At 42.8% G+C, this 24,590-nt stretch overlaps 1 protein-coding gene across 4 annotated transcripts; it reads right to left on the bottom strand.

Moving 5' to 3' along the window:
• Positions 1 to 55: 55 nt before the first annotated feature.
• Positions 56 to 24,084, bottom strand: LOC118371699 (dixin-A-like). 4 transcript variants are annotated; one of them, XM_052467637.1, is made up of 15 exons: positions 23,517 to 24,081; positions 17,736 to 17,893; positions 17,412 to 17,560; positions 14,408 to 14,497; positions 14,088 to 14,141; positions 13,929 to 13,979; positions 13,577 to 13,681; positions 13,369 to 13,422; positions 13,168 to 13,257; positions 12,988 to 13,062; positions 12,576 to 12,743; positions 12,335 to 12,401; positions 10,760 to 10,868; positions 10,383 to 10,491; positions 56 to 426 (listed from the first exon to the last, which is right to left on the bottom strand). In XM_052467637.1, the coding sequence occupies exons 1-15, from the start codon at positions 23,537 to 23,539 to the stop codon at positions 343 to 345; spliced, it is 1,386 nt and encodes a 461-aa protein (XP_052323597.1). In that variant the 5' UTR covers positions 23,540 to 24,081; the 3' UTR covers positions 56 to 342. The 4 variants fall into 4 exon arrangements, 3 of the variants coding, with proteins under 3 accessions (XP_052323597.1, XP_052323598.1, XP_052323599.1); XM_052467638.1 differs by having other exon boundaries at positions 13,168 to 13,254; XM_052467639.1 differs by having other exon boundaries at positions 12,576 to 12,740; positions 23,517 to 24,080.
• Positions 24,085 to 24,590: the final 506 nt, after the last annotated feature.

The following is a 24,590-nucleotide window of genomic DNA, read 5'->3' as shown; positions in this document are numbered from 1 at the left end:
TGATCATGAGTTACATTAACTGCATGTCTAGGAAATAGTTCACAAATAGTCAATATTCATGCAATAATCCATGTTTATTAAAACGTAAAAATTGTATTCATTCATATTTGGCAACTAGAACTTGTACTTCAAACAGTTACTGTAAGTCAAATGTTCATAGGAAAGAGACATTTTTGAAAGTATGGTTTCATCTCGAAACAGTAATAAATAGATTGATCCCAATTTGTATAATAGCTACCTCTTCAGGGCTGCTGTGAATACTGAGAGGGTGTTATGGAATCATTGTCCAGTGGTCACAGTTTGAGGCTAGTGGTTCCCTCTATGGTTGGTTGGTTCCCACTTCTACCGTCTCTCTCCATGGTCCTCCTCCACCCAGGCCACTATCTTCCCCTCCCAGCCAGGCACCAGCGCTCCATCCTGGAACACCTGAGAACACCAACCAGAACCAGACAGGCATGCTCTTATAATATAAACTATGACATATACAGGCACAGACAGTCTCTAAACACATACACTACATGACCAAAAGTATGTGAACACCAGCTCGTCGAACATCTCATTCCAAAATCATGGGCATTAATATGGAGTTGGTCCCACCTTTTCTGCCAAAACAACCTCCACTCTTCTGGGAATGCTTTCCACTAGATGTTGAAACATTGCTGCAGGGACTTCCATTCAGCCACAAGGTCGGGCACTGATGTTGGGCGATTAGGCCTGGCTCGCAGTTGGTGTTCCAATTCATCCCAAAGGTGTTAGATGGGGTTGAGTTCAGGGCTCTGTGCAGGCAAATCAAGGTCTTCCACACCGATCTCGACAAACCATTTCTATACGGACCTCTTTTTGCACAGGAGCATTGTCATGCTGAAACAGGAAAGGGCCTTCCCCAAACTGTTGCCACAAAGTTGGAAGCACAGAATGGTATAGAATGTCATTGTACGCTGTAGCGTTAAGATTCCCCTTCGCTGTACCTAAGGAGCCTAGCCCGAAGCATGATTCCTCCTCCAACAAACTTTACAGTTGGCACTATATACAGTGGGGCAAAAAAGTATTTAGTCAGCCACCAATTGTGCAAGTTCTCCCACTTAAAAAGACGAGAGAGGCCTGTAATTTTCATCATAGGTACACTTCAGCTATGACAGACAAAATGAGGGAAAAAAATCCCCAAAATCACATTTTAGGATTTTTTTATGAATTTATTTGCAAATTATGGTGGAAAATAAGTATTTGGTCAATAACAAAAGTTTATCTCAATACTTTGTTATATACCCTTTGTTGGCAATGACAGAGGTCAAACGTTTTCTGTAAGTCTTCACAAGGTATTCACACACTGTTGCTGGTATTTTGGCCCATTCCTCCATGCAGATCTCCTCTAGAGCAGTGATGTTTTGGGGCTGTTGCTGGGCAACACAGACTTTCAACTCCCTCCAAAGATTTTCTATGGGGTTGAGATCTGGAGACTGGCCAGGCCACACCAGGACCTTGAAATGCTTCTTACGAAGCCAGTCCTTCATTGCCCGGGCGGTGTGTTTGGGATCATTGTCATGCTGAAAGACCCAGCCACGTTTCATCTTCAATGCCCTTGCTGATGGAAGGAGGTTTTCACTCAAAATCTCACGATGCATAGCCCAAAGCATTCTTTCCTTTACACGGATCAGTCATCCTGGTCCCTTTGCAGAAAAACAGTCCCAAAGCATGATGTTTCCACCCCCATGCTTCACAGTAGGTATGGTGTTCTTTGGATGCAACTCAGCATTCTTTGTGCTCCAAACACTACGAGTTGAGTTTTTACCAAAAAGTTATATTTTGGTTTCATCTGACCATATGACATTCTCCCAATCTTCTTCTGGATCATCCAAATGCTCTTTAGCAAACTTCAGACGGGCCTGGACATGTACTGGCTTAAGCAGGGGGACACGTCTGGAACTGCAGGATTTGAGTCCCTGGCTGCGTAGTGTGTTACTGATGGCAGGCTTTGTTACTTTGGTCCCAGCTCTTTGCAGGTCATTCACAAGGTCCCCCCGTGTGGTTCTGGGATTTTTGCTCACCGTTCTTGTGATCATTTTGACCCCACGGGGTGAGATCTTGCGTGGAGCCCCAGATCGAGGGAGATTATCAGTGGTCTTGCATGTCTTCCATTTCCTAATAATTGCTCCCACAGTTGATTTCTACAAAACCCAAGCTGCTTACCTATTGCAGATTCAGTCTTCCCAGCCTGGTGCAGGTCTACAATTTTGTTTCTGGTGTCCTTTGACAGCTCTTTGGTCTTGGTCATAGTGGAGTTTGGAGTGTGACTGTTTGAGGTTGTGGACAGGTGTATTTTATACTGATAACAAGTTCAAACAGGTGCCATTAATACAGGTAACGAGTGGAGGACATAGGAGCCTCTTAAAGAAGACGTGACAGGACTGTGAGAGCCAGACATCTTGCTTGTTTGTAGGTGACCAAATACTTATTTTCCACCATAATTTGCAAAGAAATTCATTAAAAATCCTACAATGTGATTTTCTGGATGTTTTTTCCTCATTTTGTCTGTCATAGTTGAAGTGTACCTATGATGAAAATTACAGGCCTCTCTAATCTTTTTAAGTAGGAGAACTTGCACAATTGGTGGCTGACTAACTACTTTTATGCCCCACTGTATTTATATATTTGTCAAGTAGCGTTCTCCTGGCATCCGCCAAACCCAAATTCATCCTTCAGACTGCCAGATGGTGAAGCGTGATTCATCACTCCAGAGAACGTGTTTCCACCTCTCCAGAGTCCAATGGCGGTGAGCTTTACACCAGTCCAGCTGACGTTTGGCATTGCGCATGGTGATCTTAGGCTTGTGTGCGGCTGCTCGTCCATGGAAAACCATTTCATGAAGCTCCTGACAAACAGTTATTGTGCTGAGGTTGCTTGCAGAGGCAGTTTGGAACTCAGTACTGAGTGTTGTAACCGAGGACAGATGATTTTACGCGCTACGCGCTTCAGCACTTGGTGGTCCCATTCTGTGAGGTGTGGCATACCACTTCGCAGCTGAGCCGTTGTTGCTCTTAGTTGTTTCCACTTCACATTAACAGCACTTACAGTTGACTGGGGCAGCTCTAACATGGCAGACATTTGACCAACTGACCTGTTGGAAAGGTGGCATTCTATGACCGTGTCATGTTGAAAGTCACTGAGCTCTTCAGTAAGGCCATTCTACTGCCAATGTTTGTCTATGGAGATTGCATAGCTGTGTGCTCAATTTTATAGACCTCAGCAACGGATGTGCGGCAGCGTAGCCTAGTGGTTAGAGCGTTGGACTAGTAACCGAAAGGTTGCGAGTTCAAACCCCCGAGCTGACAAGGTACAAATCTGTCGTTCTGCCCCTGAACAGGCAGTTAACCCACTGTTCCCAGGCCGTCATTGAAAATAAGAATATGTTCTTAACTGACTAGCCTGGTTAAATAAAGGTAAAAAAAATGTGGCTGAAATAGCCGAATCCACTAATTTGAAGCTGTGTCCACACACTCTTGTATACAGTGCCTTGCGAAAGTATTCGGCCCCCTTGAGCTTTGCGACCTTCTGCCACATTTCAGGCTTCAAACATAAAGATATAAAACTGTATTTGTTTGTGTAAAGAATCAACAACAAGTGGGACACAATCATGAAGTGGAACGACATTTATTGGATATTTCAAACTTTTTTAACAAATCAAAAACTGAAAAATTGGGCGTGCAAAATTATTCAGCCCCTTTACTTTCAGTGCAGCAAACTCTCCAGAAGTTCAGTGAGGATCTCTGAATGATCCAATGTTGACCTAAATGACTAATGATGATAAATACAATCCACCTGTGTGTAATCAAGTCTCCGTATAAATGCACCTGCACTGTGAGTCTCTCAGAGGTCCGTTAAAAGCGCAGAGAGCATCATGAAGAACAAGGAACACACCAGGAAGGTCCGAGATACTGTTGTGAAGAAGTTTAAAGCCGGATTTGGATACAAAAAGATTTCCCAAGCTTTAAACATCCCAAGGAGCACTGTGCAAGCGATAATATTGAAATGGAAGGAGTATCAGACCACTGCAAATCTACCAAGACCTGGCCGTCCCTCTAACTTCCGGGTTGGAGCGAGCGAGCGGTCGCATTAGCACTTCGGTCCGCAGGTAGTATTACTTTTCATTACTTTTCATTACATTTCATTATAGTACAACGGTTTGATTTGTCTAATCTTAGCAATTTCTTCTTAGCTAGCTACATAGCTACATAGCCGTCTTTGTATCAAAGATAATTGCGTAATTATCGTATTTCGTCGTCCTAACGTAGTCTACTGCCCAGCAGCTAGCCACATAGCTAACGTCCACCGTATAGCAGCACCGTAGAAACTATTACACTCAACTGAACGACTTGATTAGTGTAGTGTTAGCTAGCTACATAGTTGTCTTTGCTGTCTTCGTATCCAAGATAATTGTGTAGTTTAGAGTGTGTAGTCTTAGTGATTATCTTAATTTACCGAGGTTAGCTAGCCAGCTATTTGTCGTCCTTAACGTAGGAGACACTGCTAGCTAGCTAACAGCTAACAGCTAGCCAACGTCTACCGAATTAACTTCCCACTCAACAACCCGGTCGCATTCCGCTTCGCTCCACAGGTAGTATCACATTTTCATCTCATTTCATTACAGCACAACGGTTTGATTTGCTTGATCGTAGCTAGCTACATAGCTAGCTACATAGCCGTCCTTGTATCAAAGATAATTGTGTAGTCTAGAGCGATTTTCTAGGTTAGCTAGCCAGCTATTGTCGTTCTTTTAACGCAACGTAACGTAATCAACACTGCTAGCTAGCCAGCTAGCCCCCGAATAGCTGCACTGTAGAAACTATTACACTCAACGGAACGACTTGATTAGTGTAGTGTCAACAACGCAGCCACTGCCAGCTAGCCTACTTCAGCAGTACTGTATCATTTTAATCATTTTAGTCAATAAGATTCTTGCTACGTAAGCTTAACTTTCTGAACATTCGAGACGTGTAGTCCACTTGTCATTCCAATCTCCTTGCATTAGCGTAGCCTCTTCTGTAGCCTGTCAACTATGTGTCTGTCTATCCCTGTTCTCTCCTCTCTGCACAGAGCATACAAACGCTCCACACCGCGTGGCTGCGGCCACCCTAATCTGGTGGTCCCAGCGCGCACGACCCACGTGGAGTTCCAGGTCTCCGGTAGCCTCTGGAACTGCCGATCTGCGGCCAACAAGGCAGAGTTCATCTCAGCCTATGCCTCCCTCCAGTCCCTCGACTTCTTGGCACTGACGGAAACATGGATCACCACAGATAACACTGCTACTCCTACTGCTCTCTCCTCGTCCGCCCACGTGTTCTCGTACACCCCGAGAGCTTCTGGTCAGCGGGGTGGTGGCACCGGGATCCTCATCTCTCCCAAGTGGTCATTCTCTCTTTCTCCCCTTACCCATCTGTCTATCGCCTCCTTTGAATTCCATGCTGTCACAGTTACCAGCCCTTTCAAGCTTAACATCCTTATCATTTATCGCCCTCCAGGTTCCCTCGGAGAGTTCATCAATGAGCTTGATGCCTTGATAAGCTCCTTTCCTGAGGACGGCTCACCTCTCACAGTTCTGGGCGACTTTAACCTCCCCACGTCTACCTTTGACTCATTCCTCTCTGCCTCCTTCTTTCCACTCCTCTCCTCTTTTGACCTCACCCTCTCACCTTCCCCCCCTACTCACAAGGCAGGCAATACGCTCGACCTCATCTTTACTAGATGCTGTTCTTCCACTAACCCCATTGCAACTCCCCTCCAAGTCTCCGACCACTACCTTGTATCCTTTTCCCTCTCGCTCTCATCCAACACTTCCCACACTGCCCCTACTCAGATGGTATCGCGCCGTCCCAACCTTCGCTCTCTCTCCCCCGCTACTCTCTCCTCTTCCATCCTATCATCTCTTCCCTCAGCTCAAACCTTCTCCAACCTATCTCCTGATTCTGCCTCCTCAACCCTCCTCTCCTCCCTTTCTGCATCCTTTGACTCTCTATGTCCCCTATCCTCCAGGCCGGCTCGGTCCTCCCGCTCCGTGGCTCGACGACTCATTGCGAGCTCACAGAACAGGGCTCCGGGCAGCCGAGCGGAAATGGAGGAAAACTCGCCTCCCTGCGGACCTGGCATCCTTTCACTCCCTCCTCTCTACATTTTCCTCCTCTGTCTCTGCTGCTAAAGCCACTTTCTACCACTCTAAATTCCAAGCATCTGCCTCTAACCCTAGGAAGCTCTTTGCCACCTTCTCCTCCCTCCTGAATCCTCCTCCCCCCTCCTCCCTCTCTGCAGATGACTTCGTCAACCATTTTGAAAAGAAGGTCGACGACATCCGATCCTCGTTTGCTAAGTCAAACGACACCGCTGGTTCTGCTCACACTGCCCTACCCTGTGCTCTGACCTCTTTCTCCCCTCTCTCTCCAGATGAAATCTCGCGTCTTGTGACGGCCGGCCGCCCAACAACCTGCCCGCTTGACCCTATCCCCTCCTCTCTTCTCCAGACCATTTCCGGAGACCTTCTCCCTTACCTCACCTCGCTCATCAACTCATCCCTGACCGCTGGCTTACGTCCCTTCCGTCTTCAAGAGAGCGAGAGTTGCACCCCTTCTGAAAAAACCTACACTCGATCCCTCCGATGTCAACAACTACAGACCAGTATCCCTTCTTTCTTTTCTCTCAAACTCTTGAACGTGCCGTCCTTGGCCAGCTCTACCGCTATCTCTCTCAGAATGACCTTCTTTATCCAAATCAGTCAGGTTTCAAGACTAGTCATTCAACTGAGACTGCTCTTCTCTGCATCACGGAGGCGCTCCGCACTGCTAAAGCTAACTCTCTTTCCTCTGCTCTCATCCTTCTAGACCTATCGGCTGCCTTCGATACTGTGAACCATCAGATCCTCCTCTCCACCCTCTCCGAGTCTGGCATCTCCGGCGCGGCCCACGCTTGGATTGCGTCCTACCTGACAGGTCGCTCCTACCAGGTGGCGTGGCGAGAATCTGTCTCCTCACCACGTGCTCTCACCACTGGTGTCCCCCGGGGCTCTGTTCTAGGCCCTCTCCTATTCTCGCTATACACCAAGTCACTTGGCTCTGTCATAACCTCACATGGCCTCTCCTATCATTGCTATGCAGACGACACACAATTAATCTTCTCCTTTCCCCCTTCTGATGACCAGGTGGCGAATCGCATCTCTGCATGTCTGGCAGACATATCAGTGTGGATGACGGATCACCACCTCAAGCTGAACCTCGGCAAGACGGAGCTGCTCTTCCTCCCGGGGAAGGACTGCCCGTTCCATGATCTCGCCATCACGGTTGACAACTCCATTGTGTCCTCCTCCCAGAGCGCTAAGAACCTTGGCGTGATCCTGGACAACACCCTGTCGTTCTCAACTAACATCAAGGCGGTGGCCCGTTCCTGTAGGTTCATGCTCTACAACATCCGCAGAGTACGACCCTGCCTCACACAGGAAGCGGCGCAGGTCCTAATCCAGGCACTTGTCATCTCCCGTCTGGATTACTGCAACTCGCTGTTGGCTGGGCTCCCTGCCTGTGCCATTAAACCCCTACAACTCATCCAGAACGCCGCAGCCCGTCTGGTGTTCAACCTTCCCAAGTTCTCTCACGTCACCCCGCTCCTCCGCTCTCTCCACTGGCTTCCAGTTGAAGCTCGCATCCGCTACAAGACCATGGTGCTTGCCTACGGAGCTGTGAGGGGAACGGCACCTCAGTACCTCCAGGCTCTGATCAGGCCCTACACCCAAACAAGGGCACTGCGTTCATCCACCTCTGGCCTGCTCGCCTCCCTACCACTGAGGAAGTACAGTTCCCGCTCAGCCCAGTCAAAACTGTTCGCTGCTCTGGCCCCCCAATGGTGGAACAAACTCCCTCACGACGCCAGGACAGCGGAGTCAATCACCACCTTCCGGAGACACCTGAAACCCCACCTCTTTAAGGAATACCTAGGATAGGATAAGTAATCCTTCTCACCCCCTAAAAGATTTAGATGCACTACTGTAAAGTGGCTGTTCCACTGGATGTCATAAGGTGAATGCACCAATTTGTAAGTCGCTCTGGATAAGAGCGTCTGCTAAATGACTTAAATGTAAATGTAAACTTTCAGCTCATACAAGGAGAAGACTGATCAGAGATGCAGCCAAGAGGCCCATGATCACTCTGGATGAACTGCAGAGATCTACAGCTGAGGTGGGAGACTCTGTCTTAAGGACAACAATCAGTCGTATATTGCACAAATCTAGCCTTTATGGAAGAGTGGCAAGAAGAAAGCCATTTCTTAAAGATATCCATTAAAAAGTGTTGTTTAAAGTTTGCCACAAGCCACATGGGAGACACACCAAACATATGGAAGAAGGTGCTCTGGTCAGATGAAACCAAAATTGAACTTTTTGGCAACAATGCAAAACGTTATGTTTGGCGTAAAAGCAACACAGCTCATCACCCTGAACACACCATCCCCACTGTCAAACATGGTGGTGGCAGCATCATGGTTTGGGCCTGCTTTTCTTCAGCAGGGACAGGGAAGATGGTTAAAATTGATGGGAAGATGGATGGAGCCAAATACAGCACCATTCTGGAAGAAAACCTGATGGAGTCTGCAAAAGACTTGAGACTGGGACGGAGATTTGTCTTCCAACAAGACAATGATCCAAAACATAAAGCAAAATCTACAATGGAATGGTTAAAAAATAAACATATCCAGGTGTTAGAATGGCCAAGTCAAAGTCCAGACCTGAATCCAATCGAGAATCTGTGGAAAGAACTGAAAACTGCTGCTCACAAATGCTCTCCATCCAACCTCACTGAGCTCGAGCTGTTTTGCAAGGAGGAATGGGAAAAATCTCTCGATGTGCAAAACTGATAGGCATACCCCAAGCGACTTACAGCTGTAATCACAGCAAAAGGTGGCGCTACAAAGTATTAACTTAAGGGGGCTGAATAATTTTGCACGCCCAATTGTTCAGTTTTTGATTTGTTCAAAAAGTTTGAAATATCCAATAAATGTAGTTCCACTTCATGATTGTGTCCCACTTGTTGTTTATTCTTCACAAAAAAATACAGTTTTATATCTTTATGTTTGAAGCCTGAAATGTGGCAAAAGGTCGCAAAGTTCAAGGGGGCCGAATACGTTCGCAAGGCACTGTATATACAGTTGAAGTCAGAAGTTTACAAATCAATCCAGAACAACAGCAAAGGACCATGTGAAGATGCTGGAGGAAACAGGTACAAAAGTATCTATATCCACAGTAAAACGAGTCCTATATCAACATAACCTGAAAGGCTGCTCAGCAAGGAAGAAGCCACTGCTCCAAAACCGGCATAAAAAAGCAAGACTACGGTTTGCAACTGCACATGGGGACAAACATTATACTTTTTGGAGAAATGTCCTCTGGTCTGATGAAACATAAATAGAACTGTTTGACCATAATGACCATCGTTATATTTGGAGGAAAAAGGGGGATGCTTGCAAGCCGAAGAACACTATCCCAACCGTGAAGCACGGGGGTGGAATCATGTTGTGGCGGTGCTTTGCTGCAGGAGGGACTGGTGCACTTCACAAAATGGATGGCATCATGAGGAAAGAAAAGTACGTGGATATATTGAAGCAACATCTCAAGACATCAGTCAGGAAGTTAAAGCGTGGTCGCAAATGGATCTTCCAAATGGACAATGACCCCAAGCATACTTCCAAAGTTGTGGCAAAATGGCTTAAGGACAACAAAGTCAAGGTATTGGAGTGGCCATCACAAAGCCCTGACCTCAATCCTATAGAACATTAGTGGGCAGAACTGAAAAAGGTGCAAGCAAGGAGGCCTACAAACCTGACTCAGTTACACCAGCTCTGTCAGGAGGAATGGGCCAAAATTCACCCAACGTATTGTGGGGAGCTTGTGGAAGGCTACCCGAAACGTTTGACCCAAGTTAAACAATTTAAAGGCAATGCTACCAAATACTGTTGAGTGTATGTAAACTTCTGGCTGACTGGCAATGTGCTGAAAAAATAAAAGCTGAAATAAATCGTTCTCTCAACTATTATTCTGACATTTCACATTCTTAAAATAAAGTGGTGATCCTAACTGACCTAAAACAGGGAATTTTTAATAGGATTAAATGTCAGGAATTGTGAAAAACTGAGTTGAAATGTATTTGGCTAAGGTGTATGTAAAACCTCCGATTTCAACTGTTGTTTATCAACTATAGAGAATCCTCGTCTCTGATCTTAAAATAGTTATTGGGTTTCGGAACTATTGCCAATTCCATGTGTTTTATCTTTTCATTTTGGTTATTGTCATTTCTGCCTCAGTGGTTGACCCTATCTAAATGTAACCCCAAAGCTGTAATCCAAAACATGCCTACCTCCTCCTTCACAGTCCCAAACTCTGGGTCGAGGGCTTTGAAGTGGTACCTGAAGCTACCCTGGCGGTCCACCGCTGCCTTGAAGTCTCTCAGAGTCACCTCCCCCAGCCTAACAGCACAGCACAGTCCCACTGTCAGATGGCATCATGGTACATTGATCTGTGCAGAGACACAGACATGCACATTCCCTCACAACGCTACGGCACATAGACACACAACACACACACCAATGACACGCATGCATGCATTCAATACCCTAAAAATATACATGTGTACTAACATATACATCAACATCCAGGCAGCACGCAACCATACAACACAAAGATACACATGCAATGGACATCTTCAAGACCCAAAGAGGGATTCTGGATTCGTACCTTTTGGAGATGTTGACCAGGAAAGGAGTGAGTGAACGATCAGTGAAGTAGAGGACTTTAGTGGAGACTGTGGAGTCCAGGCCAGGACTACTGTGGGAGTGAGCTATTTCTGAAAACAAAAACATATTGGTCGGCTTACTGGCTACAGCTTAAAGACAGGATTGATTGATTTAATTTGCCAATGAAAAAACATACAAATAAAAATGACAGGGCCATCACAAGAAAGTCATACTTATTTCCATGGTTCTAAAACAGTATATTACATAGATAGACACATGATATAGATACAAACACATGACATAGATACAGACACATGACATAGACACATGTTTTATTTCTGTTTCTATTGCTCGATCATTAGCCAGCGTAAGATACTTTTTAAATTAAGTTTTGATTTGATTTATTAGGATCCCCCATTAGCTGACACCGATGGCGACAGCTAGCCTTACTGAGGTCCGACACATTACGAAACAGACATTACAGGCAAAAGACCTTACAATTTGCATGCATTTAAAAACATTAACATGTAGTGTGTGCATTGAATTAGTTCAACATACATGTCAGTACATACACACAACAAGTAGGTCACATGGGGAGAGGCGTTGTGCCTTGAAGTGTTGCTTTATTTGTTTTTTGAAACCAGGTTTGCTGTTTACTTGTGCTATATAAGATGGAAGGGAGTTCCATGTACTCATGGCTCTGCATAATACTGTACGTTTGCATGAATTTGTTCTGGCCCTGGGGACTGTGAAAACACCCCTGGTGGCATGTCTGGTGGGGTAAGTGTGTGTGTCAAGCTGTGTATAAGTTGACTGCAAACCATTTGGAATTTCCAACACAAGAAGTGACACAGTCAGTCTTTCCTCAACTCTTAGCCAAGAGAGACTGGCATGTATAGTATTAATATTATCTTTCTGATTACAACAAGAGCAAGATGTGTCGCTCTGTTCTGGGTCAGCTGCAGCTTAACTAGGTCTTTCTTTACAGCACTTGACCATATGACTGGACAATAATCAAGATAAGATAAAACTAGAGCCTTTCCTGATTTGCTTTGTGGAGTGTGGTGTCAAAAAAGCAGAGCATCTCTTTATTACGGACAGACCTCTCCCCATCTTTACAACCATTGAATCTATATTTTTTGACCATGACTGTTTACAATCTAAGGTAACAAGTAATTTAGTCTCCTCAACTATGGTCGGCATGGCTTTGAGTTGCTGTGATAGTTTGTTTCACTCAACAGCGTCAGTATATAAAAAGGTGTTCTTAGCAGATAGACTATTACATGTAAAACAGGCAATATCAGGGTCTATTGCTCTGGTGTTGTATTGGTGGAAATCTCTAATATAAGTCAAATAATTTGATAGGTACCTGGAGGCTGAGTCTTCAATAATTATGTGGACCAGACCAAGTTGGATTAATATGACCCTTTTCTCTACAGATAGCCAGCCTAGCTAATTAAAATCCTCAATACCTCCTAACATGTGCTCAATGTAATTGAATTACACAATTATATAAAGTTGAATGAAGAGAATTAGCAAGATTGTTGAGAACGGCAAAACAAACGGTACATCTTACTTGAGCTGGGTGGCCATGAGTCCCTGTCTGTGGGGTTGGCTCTTCGTCCTGGTGACTTGTACTGACCCTACAAGGAGACAGAGTCTCAGTTACTAAGAGAAATACCAATTCAATCAGTCACGATGTGCACAAACGATAAACATGATTATCACATCAGGTGCATAATATCACGCTAACAGCACACACACAGCACCCTTCTCTGTGGTCCTCTGTGTGTATTGCTGTGTGTGTGTGTATGTACCCCTCTGTCCTGCTGCCTGCGGCGTGTGTCGAGTGTGTATAGGCGGTCCATGAGACTGGCCACCCCTTGCTCCAGTGTGTCCAGGGTGTGATGCTGAGGGTCGTGACCTGAGAAGCCATCCCTCAGACTACGCAAGGCCTCCCTTACCAGCTGCAGTTCCTCCCCCTGCTAACACACACACAAACCCACACACACACATAATGACATAAACCACTAGAACTGGTGTCCAGGCACATTTGAAGGTTGTTGATCATTTAGCCATGGCCTTTAACCTCTATTAGGTCTCTAGATCTAGAAACAGCTATAATGATGACATGAAACATATCTAAAACACACATTTAATGAATCACCCCCTCCCTCCAACCAACATGTAAACACATGTAGGAAATGTTCATAGGTGTGCATGACTCACCGCTGTGTGTTGGAAGGCCGGACCTGGGGCTGGGCCCACAGAGTTACTGTACCCACTCTTTTCACTCCTAGATGACTGAAGAAAAACAGACATAATATATCTCACCAACTTCACAAGCTACAATGAATACATGTCATTTACTGTAAGTGCAGTGGAAGAAGTTTGATTATGGTACCATACCCTGTGGCTTCCTTCATTCGAGTTGTGCCGAGCATCGTCCAGTTTCAATTGCTGTTGCTGAAGTAGTCTATCCTTTTTTCCAAGTTTCTGCTGGTTTTATAGACATATCACTGTGATATCTGTGATACTTTGATACATTTCAACCACACAATCATATCCAAATGTTAAAGTATGTTAAAATGGAAAATGTTCTGATCTTACCTCATATTCACTGAGCAGTTTGTTCCGATCGCTCAACTTCCGTTTGAGCTCTGCCTACAAATATACAAATATATACTTATATTTGTAATGTGGATGAACAAAAATTTTTGTGAATATTTGAATACATAAATAGATAGAGCCATTGAATATAAAGGTCAAATATTCATTCAAAATGTCAACGTGTGTATTATCATATCATCTGACTCACGTTCTCCCCCTCCAGTTGCTCTTTGTCCATACTGCACCTCAGTAGCTCCTGCTTCAGCTGCAGCACCGCAGCCTCCTGTACAGACATACGCTGCTGAAGAGCATCCTAATGAGGAAAAGCAGATCAAAGACAACGCTAGAGAGGCTGACTTGCCTACCAAAGAGTAAGGACCCACGAATATGGATCATTATGAAGCCTTAAACAGAGCACACAACTCTTCTGTAAAGGAACAGTGGAGGCTAAAAGGGTCTGTTTCTCTACCCAGAGCTGGCATGAGAACTGAATAAAAGCCACTAATCTATGTATAAGTAACAATCCAAACAAACTGAAGGGTTTGACTGGCAGGCTTTACCTTAATGGCCTGAAGGTGCCGTGCCTCCTGCTTGTGCCTCAGAAGCTCCCTCTGAGATGACAGAGAGACAGACAGACTCAGAGACATTTCATTAGGGGAAGGTATGTGCTCTGAAAGCAGCTCATCCACATTAAGCCCAATTACTTTTGCTTACTGTACCTTCAGATCAAGAGCCTCCTCCATGCTTTGGTCCAGACGACTGCGGATTAGAACCTTCAAAGCGAGGGGATGAGAGGCATTATGAGAAAATAGAGAAATGCCAGAGCTTATAAAGAGACGGTGGCCTGGCATGAAAGCAGGCTAAGCAGATAACAGACTCATTCACACTTCTACAGTATCTGCGTCTTTTCTGGACTCTAGAGTGACAGTAAAAACATTATAGCGTGCCAGGGTCTGACACTGCTACATCACAGTGAGTGGCTGAACATGCCATACGATCTAAAGTGAATGTAGAGAGAGGATGGGGGCGGACACAGTACCAGCTGCTGCTCAGAGTTAGCCCTGCTATCCCCGAAGCCCATGGAGACATCATGCTCGTCCTCAGGGAGAGAGCCGTGCAGCAGTAGAGCCTGGAGAGAGAAGAGAGGGATGGACACATACTGTACACATAAGATAAAGCCTACACACGCAGAATACATTTCACAGTATAAACACACACCAGAGAGAAATAAAGCCTGTTGACCACATCACATGCATAAAAACATGTCAGACACACACACCGATATGGATGTACGACCTCACATACACCACAAGGCTGCCAACCTGAACTGGACAGTGAACATAGAGCAAATGCTTGGCTTGGACATGATCACACTTTCATGTGATCATCCTCAGTTGGGCAGGGTGGGGTAGAGGTGGGGGGTGATTTTTATACCTGACAGGACAGATTAGATTGTGCTAGATTAAGAGCACTCAGATCCTTGATACCAGATTATGTTTGGATGATCACAATCTCATTGTATACTTACCATACTTGGGTCCTTGAGGGATACATCTTATACATACTAAAGATGTTCACATAAAGCTATGTTTGTATGTCTGACAGTGTATCTATCTGTGTGTATCTGTAGAGTGTGTGTGTTAAGGTTATTATAGTTTTGTGTTTTTATATTATTTTTTCTTCTATTAGTTTAAATATTTTCATTTGAAATCAGTTTAGTTTCAGTTGATTTTCAGTTCCATTTTCTTAATTTTTATTTAGTTATTGTATCATAAAAACATTTCTATTTCGTTTTTATATTATATCGTTTTAGTGTTAGTGACAGAACGAAGCCTATGCGTGGGAGGCTAGGAGCCATTTATGTGTTGCAAAGTGTTTGGGTTTTTTGGGAGGTCACTTCTTGACCCTGTGGGGCAGTAATGCATAAGGTGCTGGGTCAGGTCATAGGTTAGGATAGGATAGGTTTGAAGGTAGACAGAGCGAGATGACGTAGATGCACCAAGTAACAGTAGTAGTGGGTCAATTTCTGCAACAACCAGGAGCGCTGAAGCAGGAGGCAAACTTCTCAGCTGATTCTTATCAGATTCACCTCCCCTACTTCACTCCTCGACTTTCGTCTACAGTCGGTTGGTTTAGCCTTACCATTCAAACGCGCCCAATATCTGTGGTGCTGCTCATGGCAAAGTCATCTCACTGAGTCTATCTTTAAATTATTAAGTAAATGTCTAACCCACCAGATTCAGAAGCTTGAAAACGCCATTAGAAAAAAAGCTTGTAAATTCTAAAACTGAACATACAGTGCATTTGGAAAGTATTCAGACCACTTGACTTTTTCCATATTTTGTTACATTACAGCCTTATTGATTAAATACATGTTTTCCCTCTTCAATCATCAATCTACACACACATAATGACAAAGCGAAAACTGTATTCAGGCCCTTTGCTATGAGACTCGAAATTGAGCCCAGGTGCATCCTGTTTCCATTAATTACCCTTGAGATGTTTCTACAACTTCATTGGAGTCCACCTGTGGTAAATTCAATTGACTGGACATGATTTGGAAAGGCACACACCTGTCTATATACTTTCCCACAGTTGACAGTGCATGTCAGAGCAAAAACCAAGCCATGAGGTCGAAGGAATTGTACGTAGAGCTCAGAGAAAGAATTGTGTCGAGGCACAGATCTGGGGAAGGGTCCAAAAAGAATTCTGCAGCATTAAAGGTCCCCAAGAAAACAGTGGCCTCCATCATTCTTAAATGGAAGAAGTTTTGAACCACCATGACTCTTCCTAGAGCTGGCCACCCGACGAAATATAGCAATCGGGAGAGAAGGGCCTTGGTCATTGAGGTGACCAAGAACCTGATGGTCACTCCTCTGTGGAGAACCTTACAGAAGGACAACCATCTCTGCAGCACTCCACCAATTAGGCCTTTATGGTAAAGTGGCCAGAGAGAAGCTACTCCTCAGTAAAAGGCACATGACAGCACACTTGGTGTTCAGGACTCTCAGACCATGATTAACAAGATTCTCTGGTCTGATGAAACCAAGATTGAACTCTTTGGCCTGAATGCCACATCTGGAGGAAACCTGGCACCATCCCTACAGTGAAGCATGGTGGTGGTAGCATCATGCTGTGGGGATGTTTTTCAGCAGTAGGGAGTGGGTGATAAGTCAGGATTGAGGGAAAGATGAACGGAAAAAAAGAGATCATTGTTGAAAACCTGCTTCAGAGCGCTCAGGACCTCAGACTGGGGTGAAGGTTCACCTTCCAACAGGACAACGACCGTAAGCACACAGCCAAGACAACACAGAACACAGGAGTGGCTTCGGGACAAGTCTCTGAATGACATTGAGTGGCCCAGCCAGAGCCAGGACTTGAACCCGATCTAACATCTCTGGAGATACCTGAAAATAGCTGTGCAGAGACGCTCCACATCCAACCTAACAGAGTTTCAGAAGATCTGCAGAGAAAAGTGGGGGAAACTCCCCAAATACATGTGTGCCAAGCTTGTAGTGTCATACCCAAGAAGACTCCAGGCTGTAATCACTGCCCGCGGTGCTTCAACAAAGTACTGAGTTAAGGGTCTGAACACTTATGGAAATGTGATATTTCAGTTTTTTTTATTTGTAATACATTTGCAAACGTTGTTTTTTTAAACAGTTTTTGCTTTGTCATTATGGGGTATTGTGTGTGGATTGATGAGGGGGGAAAACAATTTAATCCATTTTAGAATAAGGCTGTAACTTTAAAAAATGTGGAAACAGTCAAGAGGTCTGAATACTTTCCGAATGCAATGTAATTCATGATGGTTTTTATTTATTATTTATTTTAGTTAGTTTTGGAGTCAAATACAATAGTTTCAGTATAATTGTAGTTTTTGAAACAGGTTTGTTAATTATTTTATTTCAGTTTACTAAATTCTTTTAGTTTTAGTTTACTACAATATCGTGTGTGTGTGTGTGTGTGTGTGTGTGTGTGTGTGTGTGTGTGTGTGTGTGTGTGTGTGTGTGTGTGTGTGTGTGAGACGAGTCTTTAGTTACCTGTAGACGGAACACCATCCTCCTGGCCTCCTGCATCTCCTTTTCCAGCTGCTCCTGGTGACACTCCAGCTGCTCTTCCCATGATCTCTCCTCCTCTGGCCCACTATGCCCCGGGGTCGGACACAGGCCACAGAGAGACAACACCTCTTCTGGAGGGCAGACACACAGACGGACAGCCGGACAAACAGACAGAGGGAGAGATGGAGGCATGGACAGACAGATGGACAGACAGAGACAGACCGGGTATGATAAAACGTCATTTTTGTAGCAGATAAATCAAATGGAAACAGATTTCAGGAACGATCAAATGAATGTGCAGCCAACCTGTATCAGATTTCCTTTCCGTCAACTCTGATTTGTCATCTCCAGGCTCGGCGTGGTCTTCAGATTGAGCTGAGATAAATGCTTCTTTAGGAGTGTCTGTGGACTGAGCGATGATGTACTCTTCTTTAGGGGAGTGTGCAGGGCTGGCTGAACTGAGGCTGCAACAATTTGTGGGCAAAACAAGAATAACGAATGAGTTTGTTTGCTGCTGAGCCAAATTAAATTAAATAAATACATATTCATGGAAGACATTCTTCTTGAAATTACATATACTGTAAATGCCATCTAGACTAAGCAATATTTCAACAGAATGATACACTGAACATACACTCCCTCTGTATTTATTTGGACAGTGAAGCTAAAACTTTTAATATGGCTCTATACTCCAGCATTTTGGATTTGAGATTAAATGTTTCACATGCGACAGACATTATGTTTTAAAATACACTCAAATAAGAGATGACATTCTGTATAGTGACCGAATAGTGGCCCAAAATGCTGGAATATAGAGCCAAATTAAAAGTTTCACTGTCCATCAACCAATCAAATCAAATGTTATCGCCGAATATAGCAGGTGTCGACCTTACAGTGAAATGCTTACTTACAAGCCCTTAACCAACAATGCAGTTTTAAGAAAAATAAGTATTAAGAAAGTATTTACTAAAATAAACGGAAGTAAAATAGAAAAATAAGAAAAATAACAAATAATTGAGCAATAATAAAATAACATTAGCGAGGCTATATACAGGGGGTACCGATACAGAGTCAATGTGCGGGGGCAAAGGTTAGTCCAGGTGATTGAGATAATATGATAATGTAGGTAGAGGTAAAGTGACAACGCATAGATAATAAACAGAGTAGCAGCAATTTTTTGGGCCTTCGAATACGGAGGGGGTGTAAGTAAACACATAGATGGAATTTGTTTGTTCATTTATTCATTCATTCATTCAACTTAATTGACACAAACATAAGTGACTGTCCAAAATATTAAGTTTTACTTCAATTAAAATGCACTTTACAGGCAACTTCAGACAAATGGGACACATTTGAGTCAAACAACTAACTATTTCCTCTTTCAAACAGTCAGATAGGGGCGGGATTTAGAAACATGCTGTTTTAGTTTTTGTAACAACGCATTCTTAGGATTGTTTTTTCCTCCGGAGACATCAGTTCAAAACTGGCAAGGATTTCAATGTCTCTGAGAGGATGATTTCCTCTTTCAGAATGTCCTGGGTCTGTTATGTACTCAGTCTGTATGTTATGATGATCTTTGTCTGTTCTGAGTACATTCCAAGCACCCTGAGGTCTTGTCTCTTCTCATGTGTTATTTAGAAATGGGATCCAGCCACATGTGGTCTATAACCCCAGACATTAGATATGGCTCCCAGAGAGGGGATTCCGTGATCCCTTTCTTCATATCTGTGGGAAAACAACCATGCTTCTGTCTGTGTGGACCAAATAGACCACCATTTGGAGATGGGCAGTACTTCTGTTACATGTATTTTAAATGTATTTTGCATATTTTTTCATTTGTATTTCACTGGCCTAGACTACAGTCCAATGTATTTTCTAACAAGATACTTCAGAGAGCTGCATTTTATATTATTAAAATACTTTTCAACAGTCCTTCTAGACAATTATATAGAGCATATTTCTTACAAAATAAGTTGAAATTTAAAAAATGTTGTGTGTCACACATGTATTTGTTTGATTTACAACTGCACAGGACATTTGACTGAAATAGTCTATGATTCCTTTTGTGTTTTTTGCCTACTTTTCTGTATTGTTGATAATAGTATTTCTTATTTTATTTTCATACATTCTTTGGGGTATTTTATAACAAGATACATTTCAATGTATTTTTGCCTATCTCTACAGTCATTCACATTTGTATTCAAATTTGGTCTTGTTCGGGGGTGGAGCTCATTAGAATAATAATATTTAGCATGCTTTGCAAGTGTGTCACACCCTGATCTGTTTCACCTGTCCGTGTGCTTGTCTCCACCCCCCCCAGGTGTCGCCCATCTTCCCCATTATCCCCTGTGTATTTATACATGTGTTCACTTGTCTGTTGCCAGTTTTTCAGGTCTTACCAGCGTGCTTTCCCGTCTTCCTTTTGCTCAAGTTCTGTTTCCTAGTTTTCTGGGTTCTGACTATTCTGCCCGTACTGACCCCGCCTGCCTGCCATCCTGTACCTGCCTGACTCTGACTTGATCGCGAACCCCTGCCCTTTGCCTGCCCCGTGTGTACAATAACTCATCTGAGATCTGTACTATCTGCCTCCTGTGTCTGTATCCGGGTCATATCCTGAGTCATGATAAAGTGTTTATTTTTACATCTACATTAGCATTTGTTATTTAGCATCGATAGCAACTTACAGTCAGTGCATTCAATCATAGTAGAAACAACCACATTATCACTGTCATGTCATGTAAAACGCTTTTGTTACCATTACTGAAAATGGTGTTACGGTTAAGTGTGTACTTGCAAATTTATTTTGTATTTGAAAATACAAGATACTTGTATTTTAATTCAATACAATACTTTGCAAAAGTATTATGTATGTTATTTTGATACATTGGTTTTTAGGGTATTTTGTAATTAATTGTATTTTGTATTTGTATTTTATAATTGTTGCCAGTTTCTGCCACTATTAAACCTAAAACCCTTAGACATTACATGTTGAAAAGGGGAGAGAGACTATGTTCAAATCTTTCTTAAGAGAAATGCAAGATGGGTGGATTATGATGGATTGCATTTATGTAACCATATGTTAATTAGTGTGAAGCGTAATGTTGACATGAGTAATTAGACTCACATTACAGTCTGTGTGAGATTAATGTCTGGTTTAATGTAGTTAGGATGGCATCCGTCTTCTTTAAACAAACCATACAACTCTATGCACAAGGACTACTTTTAAAAATGTCTACTGAAAATATATATATAAAAAACACCTTTATTGAAGAACAGAATGACTGTTTGTATCGTCATTCTGTTCCCAAACTTTGCATCTGCACTGTTCTTCAAGTAAAGGTGTTTTTGTAAAATGTTCAGTGGAAATTGTTAAAAGTAGTCCTTGTGCATATAATTATATGGTTTGTTAACTTTGCAATCACTGGTTTTTGTTTGACATACATTTTAAAGTGAAACATCTGAGTCTCAGCATCACTCTGTTACCATGGAATTACCCTTTATCCACCCTTTATCCATTCACTAACACTGTGAACAGAGGGGGATTCATTGGGGTTAATTGGGCCACAGGAGGGTCTGTATGTGCTCTCTTACTGTGCCTCAGCTGTAAATGATTAATACTGTATATACTGTATATACTGTATATTGATATGTAATTGGGTTGGTAGGGATGTATGGTAGATACAGTATTATGACTTCAATAGAGTTATGACAATTAGGTTATATACCATTTAGATATCATATTCAGGAAGTTTGGGACGTTTTCTGTTATAAGGGGCCTACTTTGTTGATTCTACTGAACTGCTGAGAAAAAGGGACAGTAGGTTACATAAGCAGAGTCTGTCTCTGTGGTCTGGTGGCCATCTTATCTGATTCAACTGAAGTGGTTATGCCTAAGTACTCCCCATTGATAAACACTGCAAATCAATCTGATTCAACTGAAGTGGTTATGCCTAAGTACTCCCCATTGATAAACACTGCAAATCAATCTGATTCAACTGAAGTGGTTATGCCTAAATTCCCCATTGATAAACACTGCAAATCAATCTGATTCAACTGAAGTGGTTATGCCTAAGTTCCCCATTGATAAACACTGCAAATCAATCTGATTCAACTGAAGTGGTTATGCCTAAGTTCCCCATTGATAAACACTGCAAATCAATCTGATTCAACTGAAGTGGTTATGCCTAAGTACTCCCCATTGATAAACACTGCAAATCAATCTGATTCAACTGAAGTGGTTATGCCTAAATTCCCCATTGATAAACACTGCAAATCAATCTGATTCAACTGAAGTGGTTATGCCTAAGTTCCCCATTGATAAACACTGCAAATCAATCTGATTCAACTGAAGTGGTTATGCCTAAGTTCCCCATTGATAAACACTGCAAATCAATCTGATTCAACTGAAGTGGTTATGCCTAAGTTCCCCATTGATAAACACTGCAAATCAATCTGATTCAACTGAAGTGGTTATGCCTAAATTCCCCATTGATAAACACTGCAAATCAATCTGATTCAACTGAAGTGGTTATGCCTAAGTTCCCCATTGATAAACACTGCAAATCAATCTGATTCAACTGAAGTGGTTATGCCTAAGTACTCCCCATTGATAAACACTGCAAATCAATCTGATTCAACTGAAGTGGTTATGCCTAAATTCCCCATTGATAAACACTGCAAATCAATCTGATTCAACTGAAGTGGTTATGCCTAAGTTCCCCATTGATAAACACTGCAAATCAATCTGATTCAACTGAAGTGGTTATGCCTAAGTTCCCCATTGATAAACACTGCAAATCAATCTGATTCAACTGAAGTGGTTATGCCTAAGTTCCCCATTGATAAACACTGCAAATCAATCTGATTCAACTGAAGTGGTTATGCCTAAGTTCCCCATTGATAAACACTGCAAATCAATCTGATTCAACTGAAGTGGTTATGCCTAAGTTCCCCATTGATAAACACTGCAAATCATTTCAAATAATATTGTAATAAGAACTACAGGCAAAGAAGTATGAAGGACATGCTAACCAATGTTCTGTGTAAATCTCTCATCGTGGCACCGCCCTTCCTTTGTCCTGGGTAGTTTTATCGCTACATATTCTACTTTCTGTGGATTTCCCTTAAAAGATGTACCCTGCTGATCTGTTGTGCCAACTGAAACAACAACATACAGTAGAGATACATAGATTAGCAAGAGATTAGCCTTTGAATGTCTTTTTTAGTCCCTTTATATCAAATAAAGTAAATCTTCTCGAAATAACATGTTTTTAATTCAAATATGTATTCAATTGAACTGAATGATTTAACTTTTAAATTGTATATCTGAAAGAGGATCACATGCACCTGTGGCCTATTTTACACTATAATGTAATTTGTGTATTTACTGTAAATATATTTTGGGTTGGAAATAAAACCTCCACTATGGTGGGCAAATATTAAACATAAATGATCCTAATCTCTGGAACTAAATACTGTATAACACTAAAACACCATGTGAGATTGGACAAGCCCATATACAGTGTGATGCTAATCAGTCTGATCAAAGTAAATCTGAGATGTAAGCCGATCTGCAAATGGAAATCACAGCAATGCCAAACACTGTAGTTAGCCGTTGCTAGGCAATATCACTCATTCAGCTCACATAGACTATAGATTCTGTTCCAGACAAACAACTACACGGACGCACAGTATCCATACCAGAGAGGCACGCCCACACCTACATTCAGACAAAAGCCGAAAATGATGTGAACTACTCCATTTCTACGAGCTATCACACTATGATTAGTTTCTCTAAAACGTGTTACATAAATATATATATTGTAGGAACATAGGATAATATTGATTAGACAAATAAATGACATCTTCTAAATGACATAGTGCTTGCACTGTATCGAGGTGTCATAACTACTCCTGTCACTGTAAAGGTAGCACCATACTGCCAAGGCACATGTAGAGGCACTGGACAATGAATAAACACTGCATTTCTATATTACAACCACTGATTGTAACAACGAGAAGGAGAGAGACAGTTATGTTTTGTAAATCAAGAGATAATGCAAATCATTTGTGAAATCCAACTCTTACCATTTCATCTGTTTGGCTCCCATGCTGGTTAGTTGCACTCTTTACCTCCCATTCAGCCTCTGCCCTGCATGTGGGTGATGCTGCCCTAGTCAGTCAGAAACATAGCCCCCAAACAACCCCAACAGCAGGGGTGGGTGCAGCAATGCCAACACTAACCAGCAGACTGAGCCTCCACGTCGCAGACACTACTGTGTGAAATTTGCAATAACAGCGAACAGCATACTCAAATCCTCTCCAGCATATTCCCTACATAAAGCTACAAATCCTAATCAACAGCCCTGGACTCTTCTCTAAATCACTCCCTGGAAGAACCCAATGGAAATCCTGTCTCAATCCCTCCCAGCCTGTGGCAGAAGGGAGAGGATTGGTGTTCAGGCTCACCAGCGGCTGAATTCTGCCTGGTTTTTCAGAACACACTCCCCCTGTGGCTGAGCTCTCCTCCTCCATATATTTTCTCTATTTTTTTCTCTCACCCTCACGCTATATCTTCCTTCCTCCGCCTCACAGTATTTCTAGTGCTCAGCCACACAGACTTTTTTCTCTGTCCCTTGTTCTTTCAGTGAGCAGTAAGGCTGTCATACATAACTCTGTCAGAGTGTTTACCCTCCCCCTCCCACACTCTCTTTCATACATCCCCCTCCCACACTCTCTTTCATACCTCCCCTCCCACACTCTTCCCCTCTCACTAGAGGAGGGGGTTTGTATGTGCTGCTACTGTAGCTGAAATGGGACATATCTCCTTTACATTGGGCTGTTAATCTACAGTATATTCTAGGCTAACACTGTGTGGTGTGTGGTTTCCAACTGAACCATTTTGGCTGATTCTAAATCACAGGTTTGCATGGAACCACATCAAACAAGTTGAAGCATGTGTGAGTGGGTAATGATATATTATCTTAGAGTGAGTACCTCAAACAACCAGATCGAGGATACTGGGACATATAATGCTTAAGCATGGATAATAATAGTATTTTAAAGCTATAATCATAGCATGTGACATGAACTATATGATTTGGATAAATAAGCATCCGTTTTCTATTAAATCAAATACTCACAACCTGAGTTTAAATGCAT

The sequence above is a fragment of the Oncorhynchus keta genome, chromosome 18, assembly GCF_023373465.1.
Source record: "Oncorhynchus keta strain PuntledgeMale-10-30-2019 chromosome 18, Oket_V2, whole genome shotgun sequence".
In the NCBI taxonomy this organism is placed as follows: domain Eukaryota; kingdom Metazoa; phylum Chordata; class Actinopteri; order Salmoniformes; family Salmonidae; genus Oncorhynchus; species Oncorhynchus keta.
The sequence above is the reverse complement of the archived record's forward strand: the minus strand, read 5'-3'. Positions and strand labels throughout refer to the sequence as shown.